The following is a 19,632-nucleotide window of genomic DNA, read 5'->3' as shown; positions in this document are numbered from 1 at the left end:
ACTGATAGTTAATAGATTAGACTCGTTTTCAATTATCATTCAGAAGAGGTCAAGTTAGTTGAAAAATGTATACTGACATGTTTAATACAACTACTCTGGATGGCATTGAAAGTATTTTGTTATAAACACAAAATTTCGATGAAGCGAACATGATACCCCTGTCTTCAATTCACGTTCAGTGTTACGAATTCCAACTTCAATCGTTTGAACAGATTTGAAACCCTTAGAATAGAGAAATGAATAAAAAATAATGCGGACGCAATTGTCATGAACAGAGGATAAAATATTGAGATTACGCAAAAATAGAAATATCAAAAATCGTTTCAAACTAAGTTATCGACTCATATCCACTTCAATATTTTTTACCGGCTCATCTGAGTTAGGTTAGGTTAGGTCCAAAGTGAGTCGTTCTATACGACCGTTAATGAGGTAGTCGGATAGTCAAGGTGCAAGATTCCCACCTTGATACCCGCGACAACCTTTCCATATGAGGGTTTTTGCACGTCAGCTATACCTGACGATGCGTTAGATTCAACCGTGTAGAGCTTTTTCGCCTCTGGTTTTGGTGAATCATCATTTGAGCGCAAACATTTGCTAACCTGCTCATGGGGGGATTGTTCCTCCACTTGAGACAGATTCTGCGTACGCCACTCAAGAATTTGATGCAAGACGATTTTATAAGCTACCCCGCTCTTGAGGAGACGACTCAGTCGTTTCCTTAAATTACATTCTACTTTATTCATTGCTCTACTGTTAGGTTTCAAATATGTTATTACTTTTCATACCACATGAGACAAACATAAAATAACATTTGTTTGTAAGTATTCGAAAAGATGATTGAAAATGTCCAACTTTGATTTGTTCAGAAAATTACATTGATCGAAATTAGCCTACTTTCGTGCAGGAGACCGTGATAGTATCTGTAGAGAAAGTTGACCCCAAATAGGAAACACAATCACCTCTACTGTAGTCTGTGGAAATTAACAACCAGGCAACCTACGCTTGACAAGTGAATTGGGTCATACGTTTGCGTACAGTACACTATACCCCATTGTGGATCTAAAGCAAATTTGAACGTGACTGATGATTTTTTCATGTGCCACAATGTGGCAACATTGTGATTAGTATTTTATGATTAGGTTGGATTCTGCAAATCCATCCACACACAAATGAGTAGCGTAAATTTCCGCTTGAAATACTGTCGCATATATTTCCATAGACAGGTTAATATGTCTGTCTTGGGACTGCGTTTGTAAACACCTGCACTAGAATCTGTAAGTGTTTTTGATCAGTCTATGAACCAACATTTATCTGCTCTTGATATTTTCTCCTCCGTAGGATTCAATCTTCTCCGGTCCGAAACAGGAGTGTAAAAGGCAGTTCATAGTTGGTAGTTGGAGGCATTAAGTTGGAGGTCATTCCCAGAATACTGAGACTTTCAGTGTTACCCTGTTTTATGCAATTGGCAATATGCACTTTTGTGTATGAAGTCCATCTAGCTTCTCGTTCTAGGAAGATGTGCAGAGGGGGTAGGTCTAGAAAAATGTCCACGGCCGCTCACAGTGTGGTGCTGATAGCACCAGGGATAACTGCATGCCAGAGAGCTCCGCCTGAGACGTTTGCTGTGAAGCTATTGACCAACATCACAAATATCCAATGGTTTGTTTGGGAACTGAGGCCCAATATTTAACACAAATCCTTCGACATGTCCATAGCGACTATCCAATTGAGCGCATTTCTGGTAATTTTTATTATCAAGAACTGTACCTATTACCTAGACATTTCACCTCCGCTTAGAAATGGAATCGCATCACTATTTCAGGAGAAGGGAGTCAAATCATCCAGGTTCCTCGACCATTACAGTTTTCCTGGGGTTTAAAGACATCTGCTCCCTCTGGCATCAACTATGTGCAACGTCCAGGATGTTACAAACTACGCTTTACGACGTATTTCTTGCTAGGATGACAATATCACCTGCATTAGATTACAGATCTACTTCTCTTCTGTCAAAGGCATCAAGCAGACTATCCATCAGGAGTAACCACATATGCTAATGATGCAAACTGGCTTAGTCTAATGTCGCTGATTTTCATCAGAGTTATTCTACAGCATTTTATCTTTCGTTGTTACTACTAATTAGCAAAAGCATGTTTAGACATAGAAGTAGAAATTTTAACATCATCTTCTAATTCGAGTAATAATTTGCAACATTTTTCAGAATCCTTCAGCCCTCTATGTTAGAAAAGTTAGTGAAATACTATGCTCCAGGACAAACGAACATTTCACAAGAAGAAGCCTACTTTTCTGCTACCGGAGTTATCCTTTGCTCTTTACTTTACGTCTTGATTACTCATCCTTATGCTCAGGGCATTTTTCACTTAGGGATGAAGATCAGGGTGGCTTGTTGTTCGCTAATATACAGGAAGTCGTTGAAACTCAGTAAAACTTCTTTGGGGAACACCACTGCTGGCCAAGTTGTGAATATGTTGTCAAACGATGTCAACAGGTTTGACAACTCAGCTTTATTTGCACATCTGTTGTGGCTCGGGCCAATCGAAACTGTTGTTTGTACTTATATGATGTACTTACAAGTTGGTTTTGCCGCCACATTTGGAGTATTGCTTTTGATTCTGTATATTCCTCTGCAAAGTGAGTGGTTTCATCGTTGTGAAAATTCGTCAGCTCCAGGAATAGTATTCTCAACAACAGCTTCATATGTAACCATGTATTGATATTTATCACATAATTTAGTTCAAATCTGAAGTCTCTCGCTTTTGTTGTTATAGAAATTACGTGTTGATAGTCGTGAAGAGCCTGCACTACCTGTAGATCAAGCGTTTGAACTCCATTATTGTTGATAGTTTCTTACTTAGAATGAAAGTATCAAGTTCATTTAATAAATAATTTGGTTTCGTATTACCCAATTTAGGATTTATACAGCCTGTTAACGCATTCAACTGGAGATTTTCTCATAGTACGGGTATTCATGTTGGGTTAACGAAATGGGTTCTTCAGTATGTTCGCAGCTTCCTTAAATGACTATTTGAACCAGGTCAAATGGTCTCAACTTAGAAAACGCCATCGTCGTTGTTAGCACGAAGCTCTCTCAAGATCGTACAAGATTGATAGTAAAGAATAAAAAAAAACCTTGAAGAAAGATCCACCTCACTTTTTGAGTACAGATAAGAAAAAAAATAATCTTCTTTAAAAGTTTTGTAAAGATTTAAACTTGAGAATTAACTATCTATTGATGAATTCTTTCAGCCGTTTATGAGGTTTGTCAAAAAAAATTGTTCAAGAGTGAAGTACTTTTATTTTTCACAATATAAAATATTAGTAAAACAAAAAGTTGATCGGAATAAAAAAAATTCTCTCAAATATGTAATTGCATTAATTTGCAATACTTTTTTCCATATCTCGAAATAAGAACGTAAATAGCCTTCTAATTATCGTACAAGTAAAATATTTAAAGGATATTATTTAATCTCAACAGACAAATGTTCATTATTGAAATTAATGATTTGAATTCAATTCAAAGTAGAAATTTCCGAAAAATATAACAAAACCTGTTTTTTAGTGTAAATAAATGCAATTGTATATTTAAGCATGGTTTTCATTTTGATAAACTTTTTTCAATAACGATTTTGAATATTTTCAAAAATAAAGATTAAAATTCATATTTTTGAAGGATGTGATAACCGATTGTTGCATTTTAGGTTTCAGTCATAAAGAACACTTTTTTATCTAAAATTGTTGAGAAAATTTTTTTCATGAGGTTTCAACTTACGAAGTCATGTTGAATATATACGAAATAATATATTACTATTTTGAAAACGGTACATAAATAAACAAAAAGTAGCCAAATTTACAATTTGTTTTGAAGCACAGCAATTAACTACGGCTAACATAACGTAATTCTTTGAAATTAATAGTATACTGAGAGATTTATTATGTTGAAAACTAGGTGAATTGTTTCAAACAAAAGTTTGTAGAATACGAAAATATGTATGTGCTAATAGCACAATCGATTATATTGCCTATGTAAGAGTGTGAAAAGAAAGATAACTGATGCGCATTTTCTCCAACTATTCACTTAAAGAATGTACCTCCGTATGAGATTGTTTCTTTTGAAAACACGTTACGACGTGGTAGGAAACCATAATGAAGAAAAGAGAATTGAAACTTTTTATGTTTTTTACCGCTTTTATTTGTAACTAACGTTAGTGCAGTTTCGTCCTATAAGGACATTTTCAAACTTATACTTATTACATTAGCCCTTATATACCACCCCTATAGGTATTAATACAGGTACTGTATTTACAATTTACAATGCAGATGTGTCAATTTAAAGACCGGTGAGTAAACTAAATCGATTTGATAATTTAACAGGTTGCACCCGCAACGTTTATGCTTGTGAATCTCCAAGGATTCTAAATAATTGAGTTTGTAACCCTTCCTTGCCTAGTGCAAACTTTCCGTATTGTTTAGATTCGGGAACTTGTAGTTGCATGCCAAGGAATAGTTTGAAAACGTCGAATAATTTTTTTCTAGTCTGAAGGACCTTTCATGTTCAGCATACCGTTTTTGGGAATTTCGACCACATTGTCCCACATAAACACTCCGGACACTTAAGCTTATAAACTCCAGATTTCTCCAACTTGTCCACCTTATCTTTGGCATTGAAAAGGAAATCAGATAACCTGGCATGTGATCCGAATGCCACTTCCACATTGTTTTTTTCTGAAGAAACCCGTAATTATCTCTGTTCTTTTTCCAAAATAGGTTAGAGTTACCCATTTCTTGATACCTAGTTGACCTGAGAGTATATTAATCTGTAAGTGAATTTACGCTTTTGTTTTCTGACTAACTTCTGGATAGTATCTGCGTTGCAACTATTATTATGATCTATCTGTGTAATTATATCAATCGCCCTAGCTAGATTGTTAGCAGACAAAGGCAGTGAGAATGCTCTCTCTGGATGGAAAGAATCGCTTGGGATGGTAATGTCTGTATAGCTAGGTTTTCTGAAACATTGAACTCAAATTAATGATAATAATAATAATAAAAAATGTTTTTATTGCTACACAAACAGCAGTTACAGAGAACAAGGTTAATTTAGCAAATGTCATTGTTCGCTCTTCTACCTTATGAGAACGATAGAATAGCGTTCTTCCACGTAACCACGTGAAGGGATAACTAGTCCCTCCAGAAAAAAAAAAGAATATACCTACTCATAAACATGGTACAAATGAAAAAAAATTTACATATCAATATAAATAAAAATAATAATTATGTCACAAAGTGCAATGAATTTCACATATGTTCATCAATATAATCAGAAGTCTATTGTTAAAGTACCATCCAGCAAAAGACCTTTTATCTTTTTCTTGAAATTAAAGATTGACAAGTTTTTAAAATCATCAGGGATACAATTGTAGATTTTAGCGATGCCATAGGAGAAGCAAGATCGGTAAAGCGAAGTGTTGTGCATGGGTACAGATAATTTCTGTTGAAACCGGACATTTACATTGTGCGCTTCAGAACGCTTCTGAATTTTTGAGAAGAGATATGAAGGTTTTTTTGTGAGTAGAATTTTGTGATCAACCAGCCCAGTCCAGTAATGTAACTTGAGGTCGGAGTCCGTCTTTTAATACCGCATATCAGTTTTGATATGATATCGAGAGTTTTGGAGTCTTCGTAAGCGAGTTCTATCGGAATTTTTGATAGCTGGCCCATAAACAACATCGCAGTAATTTAGCTGTGATGAGACGAGTGACTCGCATAGGGTGATTTTGCAAGCTTTATTTAGAATCTCTTTGTTGGAATAGATCAGTTTTAGGTTTACGAAAGCTTTTTTGATTATATGTGACATATGCGTGGAAAACGTGAGGGAGTCATCAAGAAACAGGCCTACATTTTTTTCGCAATTTGACAGTTCGGGTGTTTCATTGCGAATGTGAAGGGAAATCAGGGGTCGGTATCTATTTTTGGTCGATTTTCTACCGAAAAGTATAGCTTTGGATTTGGTTGGATTGATGGACAAACAGAATTTTTCTGATATATCGCGAGATCCTCGTTAACTTCATTGCAGGCAGCAACAATATCTTTTTCATCAAAAGCGAGGTACAGCTGCGTGTCATCCGCATAGAAATGTGATGTCACATGTTTCAAATGCTCACAAAATTGAGAGGTGTACTAGTGTAATGGTCAGGTCTAAGAAATTTATCTGTTTCTCTATCTCTGTTTCGAGTGTGAACTGAATGTTGCTATTGAGATTATTCATGAATGTCATAAATTGGTTCAGCTGTCGTGTAGTACCTCTGAAACAGAATATGGTCTACATATCTGTACCAAAAATGAATATGTTTTTTTCCCAGGGCGGAATTTACTATAGTGGTCTCCAAGTTGTTCATAAATATGTCTGCTAAAAGTGGACTAAGGGGTGAGCCCATTGGTAAACCTGAATCCTGTTTATAAAATTTGTTGTTGAACTGTAGGTAGCTCTGATTTAGGCACACATCGAAAGCTGTTGAAACTTCAAAGAAATGTCAATATGCTGGACGTCCAGGTCGGGCGTCGTCATTCTGTAAAAAACTTGCACCACTTGTAAACATTTTTCTGACATAGAGTAGTACATTCAAAGTATGCCACTGACAACATTTTAAGTGTTTTCGAGCACTCAATTCCATTTTTTACACAAAATTTGATGCAAATTGAGAAAAGGGTACCATCATAAAAAAATCGCTAAATATACGTAGCTCGCGAAATTTAAACATTCACTTCATTTTTCGTACAGACCACTACTATATGAAATGGTTCGATATAATGAACATTGAAAAAATCTACAACGGGTCTTTGTACAAATCCAATCTACAGCAACCCTACAAAAAAAATTATCATAAAAAATAATGACAAAAAATTCGATTATTGGAAAGCATATCAATTAAACATCCGGTTGGCAAGCCCAAGAAAAACAATGAGGGGAATATATAAAATTAACGTCTGGATCATACATAAGAAGCACAGATTTGAGAAAGTTGAAAAAATCAAAGTCATATTGAACAGGCATTTGGCCAGCCTAGAATGCAGATACGTCTAGATGAATTCCTAATTGGGAAAATATATTTCCCTGAATTGAAAACCGAAAAACAAATCGATATCTACAAATAAACGGTCTTACATTCCCGGAAGTATAAAAACGAATGTATATAGGTACTAACAATATTCTGTAATTGTTATTAGTAATTTAGTGATTTTTCCACTCGTTAATAACTGCTGGAATGGCTGATTCATCAGAATGTATCTATGTATTGATTGAAAACAATTTAATTTCGAAAACTAAAACAGGGATATAAAAGAAGAGCGGCCAAAGTAGAAGGAATACTATCATTCTCTAGCGAATGAAATTTTGAATTCACTGAACCGTTACTTGATGAAAACACTATCCATGATAATAATTAAACAATTTTCACATTATGTACTTTGTTTATTTTACAATGTATTTAATACAGAGTTAATTACTTATTAATAATTCTAGGTAATCATGTAGAGTTTAAAAAAATAATGGGTCAATAGCAATTAATTCTAGATAAGCAGGTCAATTCAAAAATAAGTGGTTAATTAATGATTTTTTAAGGACAAAAGTACTTCAAGAAAATTTTCAAGGTGCGAAAGTAGCGATTCACATTGGATTTGAATCACTGGAGATTGAATCCATTTAGGAAAACGTTTTCAGGAAGTTTATTCCACATAAACAGTGAAGTTCGAGGTGTACTGAGTTGAACCTCAAAACGATGAGCAGCCACATTTCGTCGCTCTTGGTGTAATCAAATGTGCCAAGACACTTGAACAGTTTCCGTGAAAGTATCTATAGAAGAGAGACAAATCTACAACTTTTCTTCGATATTCCAGACTATCAAGGTTACACTTGATGTTCGCGTGTCCAATCAGGAGGATGGCTCTTTTTTGGATGGAATACAGCAACTTCAGGGTATGCTTAGGGGCAGAGCTCCATACATGAGAACAATACTCCAAAGAAGGTTTGATCTGAGTTTTATAAAGCATAAAAAGTTGCTGAGGTGTGTACAGTTTTCTGATTCTGAACAGTGTTGCAAGCTTTTGAGAAGCTGCCTTCGCAATTCCAGCGACATCATGATTGTGCCAAGACAAAATGATTGTGCCAAGACAAATTGGTGTCCATTTTAACCCCCAACAAACTCATCGAAGCAGAAAGCCTAATTGTCTGACGTGACATTATTATATCCAGTTCGGAGAGATTTATCTTTTTGGAGAAAACCGATGCCTGGGTTTTTTGACATTGAATTGAACCTAGTTACTTTCACCCCATTTCGAAATTACTTCTAGATCTTCATTAAGATATGCCTCCTGCTGCCGATGAAGATGTCATCCGCAGCCGATGTCCTGGAATCCACATGGAATGACGAGACAAGTGTGCTGTCGTCAGCAGAGCAATATATTGGATTCTTGTTTTATTCCAATAAGTCGTTAGTTACAATAAAAAGAGGATTGGAGACAATATGGATCCCTGGGGAACACCAGCGTTGATGGTAAAAGTATTAGGGAGATATCCATCGACGGCCACTTGCAGGGAACGTCTTTTCAGGAAGCTGAAGAGTTATACACAAAAATAAACCAATAAGCCATAGCATCGAAGTTTGATCATATCAAGCGCAACAGCCCTTGACTCTCCATATTTCGTGATTCCGTTTTTCCAAATATGGGTGACATACGATAGAAGGTCGCCTGTTGATCTTTGTTTCTAAAAGCCATATTGATGATCGCTAAAAATGTTGAAGCTTTCCAGATATTTAAGGATATGATGGTTTACGACTTCCTCCATGACTTTTGATATCACTGATAGCAAAGCGAATGGTTTATAGTTATTTGGAAGACTTTTCTTGCCCTTTTTGTGAATAGGCTGAACGCGAGCAATCTTCCAACAAGAAGGAAAAATATCTTTTTTGTAAGACAGGTTGAAAAGTCTGTAAAATACTGGTTAATTTGCGCACTTTTCAAGTACGATGACGGGCATTTCATCAGGACCAGATACCTTCCAGGAAATTATTCTGAAAACAAACTCAATAAGGGTTAGTTATAACATTGTTGCATATTATTGTTAGATACAAGATATTATTGAAGTCAAAATAATCTTGGTCTGGATTTGTCGATAATAGCGAACACCTACAAAACACTGACATTCACCTTTTTTATATTAGTTTTCATAAAAATTCACAGATATTGACCAAATTTACGTTATTGACCAATTATTGTATTGTAAATTTATTTTTTCTTAGAGATTACCTGTTTACCCAGAATTAATAATTAGTATTAACCCTGTAATTTGGTATAGATACTTTGTAAAATAGTATAATGTACCAGTTATACTAAAGAAGCTATCTTGTAGTTGAACACGTCTTAAATAAATTTCACACTGTAAAAATGGTTGCAATGATTATCATGGATAATATTTTAAATTGAAAAACATGAAAAAATTGAATCAGCTACTTTGTTATATTTCAATAACTTGCATCCGTCATTTTGAAAAATTTCCATTTTCAGTATGCATGAATACACACAATAAGGAAGTATTTAGTCGTTAATAAATAATAAAAAATAGTAATTATTCCGGATTAGAACTCTGTGGCACTGAAATGCACAGACAATTTTGATGACACTCTGAACTAGAAGATTATTGGCAGCCGCCTACTTATCCATTTATTCTAAATCTTCGAAAAATATTGCAGCCTCCTGAGCTTACCCTAACAATCTTGTTCCCCGTACTAATTTGTGAACATCTTTCATTGGATTCTGAAATTTTCCCAAGCTGAAAGCTTCTACCCAGCTCTTCTGCTTTATAAAAAATTATTCAAATTCTCAAAATGTCTTCACCAAAAATTTTCTCCGTTTGGCTCATAAATCAATAAACGTGCTCTTGTATGTGTCATTGCGCACAAACTAATCTCACATTTTTTTTCAGAATAGCCCAGCCGATCTTACTGGGACAACTAATAAAATTTTATTCTCCAGGACAAACAGACATCTCCGAAGAAAGTGCCTACTATTTTGCCGGTGGGGTAGTAATATGTTCCCTAGTGAACATTTTGATGAGCCATCCTTACATGTTGGGTGTAGTCCACTTGGGAATGAAGCTAAGAGTAGGCTGTTGTTCTTTGATTTACAGAAAAGCTTTGAAGCTGAGCAAAACGGCTTTGGGAGAAACCACTGCTGGCCAGGTGGTCAATTTGTTATCGAACGACGTTAACAGGTTCGACGTTTCCGTGCTTTTCTCCCACCAGTTGTGGGTGGGGCCAATTGAAACTATTATTTGTACTTATTTTATGTACTTACAAGTAGGATTTGCTGCTACTATTGGAGTACTGGTTCTTATTATGTTCATCCCACTGCAAAGTAAGTTTTTTGCATTCTGTCATTATAATCAAAGGTAAAAGATTAATAACTATTGCAACCTTCTTCAGAAGTATGGGTACTTGTAGAACTGATCGTCATATGAATTTTCTCGCTTGTATAACTCAGTAATTATTAATCATAATGGTTTCAGGTGTACTGGTAGTGGTGTTTGCTTAAACATTCATTTGTTTTAGATGACTAGTTTTTCATGACTACTTCAGATAAGGGGCATCGAGATATTTTTATTTTTTCATTTGCTCCTTTCCATTCAACAACACGTTTCAAATGATTTACCATACATGGTATATGCCATTTGGAAAACTAGTAGTGTTAGAGTCTTGCGTGGAGGATCTACGAATGCCGCGTGGGTGTGAACATGTTTCATTACTATTAAAACGTTGAGGGCATGGAGGGGCGAAGCTATCATGTCGCTTTGACGTAAAAATGTGCTCCACTGAAGACCTTCAATTGGGAGCCCGTAAATGTTTGGTATATTCAGTCCATTCCATCCGACAAGAACTTTCAAATTATTGTGGTAGGGGTTTACATTGAGGGATTACAGGTTCTTCCATATTTCTATCCTTTTCGGAAATATTCATGGTGGTAAGTTTTTGTTGGGAGGCCCAGTTCATGATTTTCTGGCTGGCATTCTCTTATCGTGTTTTACTATTTCATTCAACTGTGGATAAAGTGGCTAAAGTCAATTCTTGGCAGAGTCTTGATTCGAAATTCTGATAGGAATTCGTTCACAGGCTACTTGCTCCATTTTACAGCCACAATTCCAGGTTCTTGATTCAGAGTAGAAACAGGAAAATAATTCATCAACACCATCAGTTATCAATTACCATCGTCAGTTATGAGGAAACGCCAGAGACTATCCACTGATTCATCTCCAAAGAAATACAAGTGGATAATATTCCTTTTTTCCTGGGCTTAGTGTTATAAGGTATATATTCAAGGTCAAACGTCGTACTATGTTCAGCATTTTTATCATCACAGCGACCCATTTCTTATTTCTTGCTAACTCGTGATGGGTATATTTCACTATGGAGTTCCCGCATATCTTTCTGTTGTGTTCCTAGTAAGATTAAATGGCGCACTACCGTTGCCATGTCTGGACTAACATCCTTGTGGTCGACAGACCATATTTGCACCATACTTAGAGACTTGTTGCCAGTCAGGTCGAATTCAATTATTGGTCCAGTTATTAAGTAACTGCGATTCAGAATCCAGTCTTAATACTTCCTATCCCGGTTCTTTGTTTCTTGGTATTGCAGCCTTCAAGTTACCTGAGCAAAATATGGTAGAACAGAGTTTTCTCGTAGTCAATTGTTATTTGTGCGCCTTCTTTCAGACTTCAGAAATGAGTTTCATCTTTCGGGAGTTGCCGATTTGTATCTTCACTCGAGTATAGTTCATCTGTATCTTATTTAGGATATTAGTGGATTACGGCTTTGCAGTTGAATGTATTCCATGAATACTTTGATGTCTTCCACACTCTTGTAGGGTATCTGTTGGTTGTTAACCTCGGTTTCCGAGTTGACTTCAGTATATTTGTTTTAATTTCTTATACGTCCATACTACATGTTCAGTACTTTCTGACATCTGGAATGTCCTGTAGTATTTCTAAAATTATACCTCATAATGAAAAAGGTGTGCAGTAAATATATCTCTTGCGACAACTTGTTGGGGGTATTTTACGTTCACGAAGACCTTGAAGGACTAGCAAAACATTTCCAGGCCTCATACATGTCCCAAAAAGTCCACATTAAGGGAAAAACTCATTCTAAATGATGACATATGGTACGTTAAAGGAAATGTCAAAACAGTAAAGCTTGAAAATCATTTCTGTAGAAAATAATCAGTTCTTAAATAAAGGATTACCAAAACATTTAAAACGTGCACTAACGAGTGCATTAAAAATGTGATTTTTAAAAAATATTCAACAGAAACCTGCACATTGATTGTCAGATTCGAGATTTCTAAAGTGCAAATTTCCATGTCCATATAAAAAGGTAAAATTATGCAGAATGGAATTTGAAGCCAAAAAATGATGAAGAACAATGACTTGAACCATAAAGAATGCAAATCCAATGGTAATTTTTAAAGAAACAATTCATTGTGAATAATGTAAAATGAGAAAACACAAAAATTGCAACTACTAATAACAATAAATGAAATGTGAAGAATGTACAAATTAGGAGAATAATGAATAACTGCCAAACCGAGTTATTTACATTTCCATTATTAGTCTTTTTTGGGTAATGACCATTTTGATAAGACTCTTCAACGTAATTTAGTAAAATTGAAGGTGATAACTACATATTTCATGACGTACCCATATCAAACATTATTTATTTTACAGCAAGTTGGTAGAATAATGTTGAAGTTTAGGTTACTGGATGTGTATGCTTTTGTCGAGAATACTTCTCCTGGAGCATATTAAACATAATATGATTATTATTTAATTGAAAAGAACTGGCCGATCCATATTAAAACTCATTAAATATTTTATTGTATGATTTTCGCTATAAAGGGTTTTACAAAAACCATGACACGTGTTTCACTATTCAACTTTCTCAAGCGTTAATAATAAATTACTTTTTAACGCTTGAGAAAGCTATTGTATAACGAAACACGTGTCGCGGTTTTTCTAAAATCCCTTATATTGAAAATCATACAATAAAGTGTATCAATGAGTTTCGATTATTATTTTTTGACAAAGTATTAACTTTGTTAACCAGTTATCGTAAAAATAACTGATGGCAAGTATGATTATAGGTATCATAAACTACAGGTTATTGCGGCATTGTTATGTTTCTTATTCCAGAAGAACTTATATATTGAGATGTGCTACACGTCTGTCAAGAACAGACAGATAGGCAGATAAAATTGCAGCCCTATGACTTTCAATCCATGAACTATCTGAGCAAATTCCATAAAATATCAATAGCTCATGTTCAATGTTTTCGCAACAATGGATAATTTTCAAAATTTTGGCTCTCATCTCACAGGATACCTATTATCCTTAGCAATCTATTTTTTTATTTACTCGTTGAATTCACTTCAATTTCTCCTCTTAAAATTGGTAAAAATAATAATATTCAGAATATTTCGTAAAAATTTCATTGTAATAATAGTGACTGTTTGACATCAGTTGCTTCCGTTTGCAAAAAAAATTGACAGTTGTTGCACACATTATTGGCACCAGCTGCACGTTCAATCATTCACAGAAATGTCGTGAACCCGCAGATAAGAAGTACAAGGATTACAACAGTTTTTTGTTATAGACTTTGATTGAAATTGTATAGCCCTTCTCAAACAAAATGAACGCATAGCTTGTTTGTCTAGTAGGTTCATAGGAAGCTGGTGTTGCTTTTAGCAGTATATGGTGATATATATTTAATTGTATGAAGTCTTAACAAATATTTTACTGATCTGAAAATATTTTGCCCTTAATTTCAGTTTACTTAGGAAAACGTATTTCAAAATTACGTATGAGAACAGCCATGAGAACGGATGAAAGAGTGCGTTTGATGAATGAGATAATATCAGGCATACAAGTCATAAAAATGTATGCCTGGGAAAAACCTTTCAACCATTTAGTATATCTATCAAGAAGGTGAGTTGGAGTGGCAAATACTAAATTCATTATGTGCATGTTGAAATATTAATAATTCAATTCATATTTCATTTTTGTATTCAATTATTTTTCAGGAACGAAATCAAGTCCATAAGAATCACCTCTTTCATGCGAGGTATTCTGTTGTCTTTCATAATGTACAGTACAAGAATGTCAATATTCGTCAGTATTCTCGCTTACGTTTTATCGGGCTATGAAATAACGGCCGAAAAAGTATTTGTACTTACCTCATTTTACAATATTTTGAGGCAAACCATGACTGTATTTTTCCCTCAAGGAATATCACAGGTAGCGGAAGCTAAGGTAAAGTTAATAATGCTTGTTATTAATAATTCAAATATGTATTGTAATTTTCGGTTCCATTATAAAATGATCTCGAATAATTAGCAAAACCTGGCAGACTAACTATTTATTGAAGTGTAATATTATTATTACAAACTCAGCACAAAACAAATCAGTAAAAATCATAAACTTGATGTAAAAATGTGAACTTTTATGGCCGGAAATAACTGTGTCAAAATTATTTTCCAGGTTTGTTGGCCTTGATCTGACGTTTTGTCTACAAAACGTAGGAATCAAAAATGTATCCCCATCGTTTGGGGTTTGTATTTCCAGCTTTTTTCCATGGTAGAGCATAGCTTTGTTTTTTTTTGAGCTAGTTGATCTAATCCGTATTCGATGCTTTGAATATTATATCGCTGTCTCTACGCCTATGTTCGGCTACTACATATTATTGGTATGTGCGAGGCAACATATTTTCTATATATTCATAAAACTCGGTTGGTTTTCATTTGCCTTAATATCGATCTCCCGTTGTGTTTTTTCAGAATTCTCCCAATACGTGCTTTAATATCTTTGAGAGACATACTGCAGGCTCTTTGATTACCCATTTCTTTAATTGTTGTCGTAGTTTTTATTAGGAAATCGATCTGTTTTAATTGATTTCCTATACATCCTTTGTCCCAAGTGTCATGCTCAAGGCAATTCACTAGAATTATAGACTCTGGTTCACAGATCATTGAAACCAGCACGACAAGGATCAAACTGAAATGATAGTAACGGAGCCACATCCATCACCGATGGAAAAAATCAGAGAAACGAACCATAAACAATGTAGTATGTCGCGTGGACAAATAAAACACTACATTCGTTATCTCACCGCCTCTGATGGTATATACCGCACTTGTACACAAATCATCGACATAAAAAATTGCAGACCACAGCCAAGAAACCCAGAAAATAGCGTAGACACAGATATAACGTTTTCACAAGTTTTCTCATGAGCTGAGTATTTTCAGCGTAAAATGAAATCCACCCTTTCCTCACATTTGAGCTCATGACTTTTTCAATATTTCATAGAAATTGTTGAATTAGCACTACTAGCCCGGAATTGGTTGCAATTTAGCTAGGGAAGGGATCCATTGAAATTTTAGAAGCTATTGGTAAGTGTAACGGTAGAAGTTTCATTGTGGGTGTGAGACATCAGCATCAAGAATTATTGAATGCTTGAGAGGGAAACACCAAGTGTAAATTGATAACGTGTTATAAATTCATAAAATTCAAAATTAGACGTTTCGTAGGTACATGTTTTTCCCACTGTATACCTTATTTGTAAAAATAACATATTTCACCATTAGCTACTTTTGAGCTATTGCTTAAATTTTCCGAAGTCAAAATTGCATCTTATGTATGTGTGTTTCTCTTGTGATCGTCAATACGGACTGTCAATGACCTCTTAGTTTCACCACCTATAGGAACTGCCGCACGCACAGGGTACCCGGTGAATGCAATTCTTGGAATCGCAGTTCGCGTTTTATGGCCTGGTTTTCGTGAGGCTGCTACGGATGGTGTTTCCGCATCTGAAGCAGGATTTGGACCCAACTCTTCTTATCCTTTCTGTCAACCTCTGACGTAGAGAAGGGCAAGCACTGGTTATGACGGCTTCTCTTTCTCGCGAGCCTCTTGCTGTCTTCTAGCCACCATCACTTTGGGGTAGAATTTCCGTTGAACATCATTTTTAATGATGCCTAGTTCCTTCCCGAGACCTTCCTTCGTATTACAGAGCCCAAAAGCACGATCCACTAGAGTTTTGATGATTCCTCTTTTGGTAGATTGATGGTGGTTGAATTCGTAATCCAGATACTGTCCAGTATGAGAGGATTTTCAGTATACAGATGTTTCCCACTTAGTATTGGTCCTATTCATCAAAACCGCCAAGAATGGCAATTCGTTGTGGATTTCCTTATTCATTGTGACGGTGATGGACGGTTGTATGCTGTTAATGTGCTCCAGAAAGGTGTCTAGTTCTGTATTCCCATGGTTCCATACTATGAAGGTGTCGTCAACCAGACATAGAGTTTCTTCAAATGCCAGAGTTTCAAACCACTCCATAACTGGGAAAGTGGCGATCCCATTGGAAGTTCCTCATCTTGCGTTTTATTGCTCAATTTAATTGTTGTTTTAAGCTGTTCTTTTTAATTTCTTAATTTTAATTGTTCTTTTAGATATTTCAAATCATATTATATCATATTAGACAATGGAAGTCCGAACTGGTAAAACTAACCAATAATTTGGCCTCATACTCAGAACCAAACTCTGTAGAAATATTTGTGGTGGTATTTCATTGCACTGGACAAACCCAGTGAAAAATCTTAAAATTAAGTTTTACATATCTTTTTTGAAACCAATAAGCTCAAATCCAGTTTAATATTAAATGAGTAGTAGCCTTCGAGGTGTTCTTTAAATTTTATCATTTATCTAGTAGACACGAACGTCATACCTGAAAAACCGCTTACTGAAATAAAGCATTTTTTTCTACCAGATGAATTATTTTCTCTTTAAGGTTTCTATTAAAAGACTGAACGACTTCATGTTGTATGATGAAACCCAAATCGCAAAGGCAATCAGAAGGGCCGAAATTCTTGAACATAATGGAGATAAAGAAAAAGATATCAGTAAGTCGATAAATGGAGTTACAAATAAGACAGATCCAGGAATATTTCTTAATAATGCCACTGCAAAATGGAGTGAAGCCTCAACTGAAAATACGTTAACCAACATAAATCTGAAGGTGAGTTTATAAACATGCATGTTTTAATATTTGTCATTCAGTCGTCTTTTACTATTTGTCAGTTTGTTATATTCATAAGAGATGTCCAGAATATCAATCACCTGAACAGAATAGTTGAAATTCTGCTAATAATTGTTACCTATTTTACTCTCCTTGAATTTTTAAGGCGTTCATAGACGAAATGTCTTAGATAACTTCTGTTAGACCTGGTCATTATTGTTCTGTTCTACTCTTCCGGTGTAAATATAGGTCTCTATGCCAGTTGTAATGAGGAGGAATCATTGTATCAGAAGCATATTATGCGGAGATTTCAACATAGACATTTTGAAATCTAAAGAAATGAATTTAAATGTTCAAGCCCGTCTCGGATATACATACCTATACCGTCGGTTGAATGGACGGACGCCTATCAGAAAACAACTACTCCACTGGTTAATACCACGGATGGTGTTGGATTATATCCGACAGGCGTCAGTGCAGGAATCTTCACAGAAAATTTTCTGCATATGCAATTCGCAATACAACTGAAAGAGGCGACCTTCAGACCAGTTTCGGGCTCCTTAGCCACTCGTCAGTGCAAGATAGTGACCATCATCTACCTAAAGTTGACTCTTTCAGTTGTATTGCCAATTGCATATGCAGGAAAGTTTCTGTGAAGATTCTTGCACTGACACCTGTCGGATATAATCCCACGCCGTTCGTGGTATTAGCCAGTGTAGTAGTTGTTTTCTGATAGGCGTCAGTCCATTCAACCTACGGTGTAGGTATATCCGATAAGAGCTTGAACATTTAAAGTTCATTTCTTTAGATTTGTTTACTGCCTGTCTTCAAGCATAACCCACTGACTAATAAGAAAATAGACATTTTGGAATCCACTTCAAATACAATACGTTTCTTGGATATGTTGGAAATGTTCGAATCATTTAAACATTCATGAACCAACACGACTACACGACTAAATAAATGTTTGGACAATATCATGAGTAACATAATTTATAAGCTGAAAGGTGAGGTTGTTCATGTTACATTCTCGGACCATTGGGAACAGTTATTATCATTTGATATGACTAACTTGATTGTAAAATCAGATATCAGTGAAATATAGACCAATCAATGGGTACATTTCCATTTTCCAGGATTAGATATCTGAAGAAACATGGGCTATTTCCAATATTGAAGATGTAAATGATTTTTATAGTACTTTTTCTCCAATTTTCAATTATTATTTCAATACAGTGTTTCTTGAATTATACCAAGTGGTAAAATTAGATGAAAAAAGCAAACCTTTGATCACTCCTGAAGTAAAAACGAAGTCTCATTACATGACAGATTTGCACTTTATGGTTCAAAGTAGTGCCAATAATCAAGACTTAGTAAAATTATACAGCGAGAAGAAAAATATATTTAAGAAGTTTGTCAATCAAACCAAGAAAACTTGGTTTTGAGCGTAATATATAAATAAAAGACTGTATGGAAGTTGATAAAAAATGAGGTTGGCCCAAAATTTGATCCGTACCTCTTCAAATGTATGATAGTCATAGTCAAGTAGTGTGTGATCCACAGGAAATAGATATTTGCTGAGTAGTTCTCACTAGAACCCAATCAGAACTTGACCAATATAGGGTACAGTTTCAAGAAAAATGTGCCATTTTCTTTTTTTTTGGGATGACAAAGAACTGAAAAGTGTGATGAAAAGCTTGAAAAATCAATTTATCAAGTGGAATTGATGGAATTGATGGAAGTATTGCTATCAAACCCATCTTGCATGTTATTTCTGAACCACTAGCCAATATATGTTTCGAATCAGGAATATTTCCAAAAACACTAAAGCCTGCCAAAGTCAAACCAGTCCAAAAAAAGGGTCCGAAAATGAGTTTGGCAACTGCAGGCAGATATCACTGTTACCAGTGTTTTCGAAGATTCTAGAAAGTCTGATATATAATAGACTACTTGATAACTTACAAGAAAATAACATTCTTGATTCATATTAGTATGGATTTCTACCAAGCAAATCAACAGAAAATGCCATTTGCCAGTCCTTGAAGTTTGTGGAAGACTTGATTGATAGATGTGACTTATTGACGGTATTTATTTTGATCTTACAAGGGCCTTTAACTCTCTTGATCATAATATCCTTCTAAATAGACTTGAATGTTATGACTTCAGAGGTGTAGCGTTGAGGCTATTGGAATCCTTTTCAACTGAAAGAACTTACCAGGTTTTTCTAAATTTCGAAATAGATGCTCATATCAAGGAGTTCTATTCGTCTACCAGAAATATCAATCTGTATGTGCCCCAAGGATCTATTCTTGGACCATTGGTGTTCATATTATATGTGAATGATCTGTCTGAAAATCTGACAATACCAGCTGTGTTTCGAATCGCTGATGACACATCATCTGTAGTATCAACACGAAATCTGAGAAATCTTTCAAATAAGGCAACAAAAGTGGCCAATGAAATGCTGAACTGGATTGTTATTTTGGCAAAT

At 35.2% G+C, this 19,632-nt stretch overlaps 1 protein-coding gene across 5 annotated transcripts in view; it reads left to right on the top strand.

Annotated features, from left to right (window-relative positions):
- The window catches only part of LOC111502146 (probable multidrug resistance-associated protein lethal(2)03659), an 82,810-nt gene that overhangs the window by 51,738 nt on the left and 11,440 nt on the right, over positions 1–19,632 (top strand). For 3 of the 5 annotated variants that reach the window (XM_074169571.1, XM_074169576.1, XM_074169572.1), the window contains 4 exons: positions 9,998–10,428; positions 13,894–14,050; positions 14,146–14,374; positions 16,914–17,141. In XM_074169571.1, coding sequence (XP_074025672.1) covers positions 9,998–10,428; positions 13,894–14,050; positions 14,146–14,374; positions 16,914–17,141 — 1,045 coding nt within the window. Of the gene's footprint in view, positions 1–2,218; positions 2,650–9,997; positions 10,429–13,893; positions 14,051–14,145; positions 14,375–16,913; positions 17,142–19,632 lie in introns of all 5 variants that reach the window. The other 2 variants (XM_074169577.1, XM_074169575.1) reach the window with 1 other exon arrangement.

This window comes from Leptinotarsa decemlineata, unplaced genomic scaffold (genome assembly GCF_025532065.1).
Source record: "Leptinotarsa decemlineata unplaced genomic scaffold, Ldec_3_MD MMD2_P_RNA_scaffold_5, whole genome shotgun sequence".
Taxonomy (NCBI): domain Eukaryota; kingdom Metazoa; phylum Arthropoda; class Insecta; order Coleoptera; family Chrysomelidae; genus Leptinotarsa; species Leptinotarsa decemlineata.
Note: the sequence above shows the minus strand (reverse complement) of the source record. Positions and strands in the feature narration are given on the sequence as shown.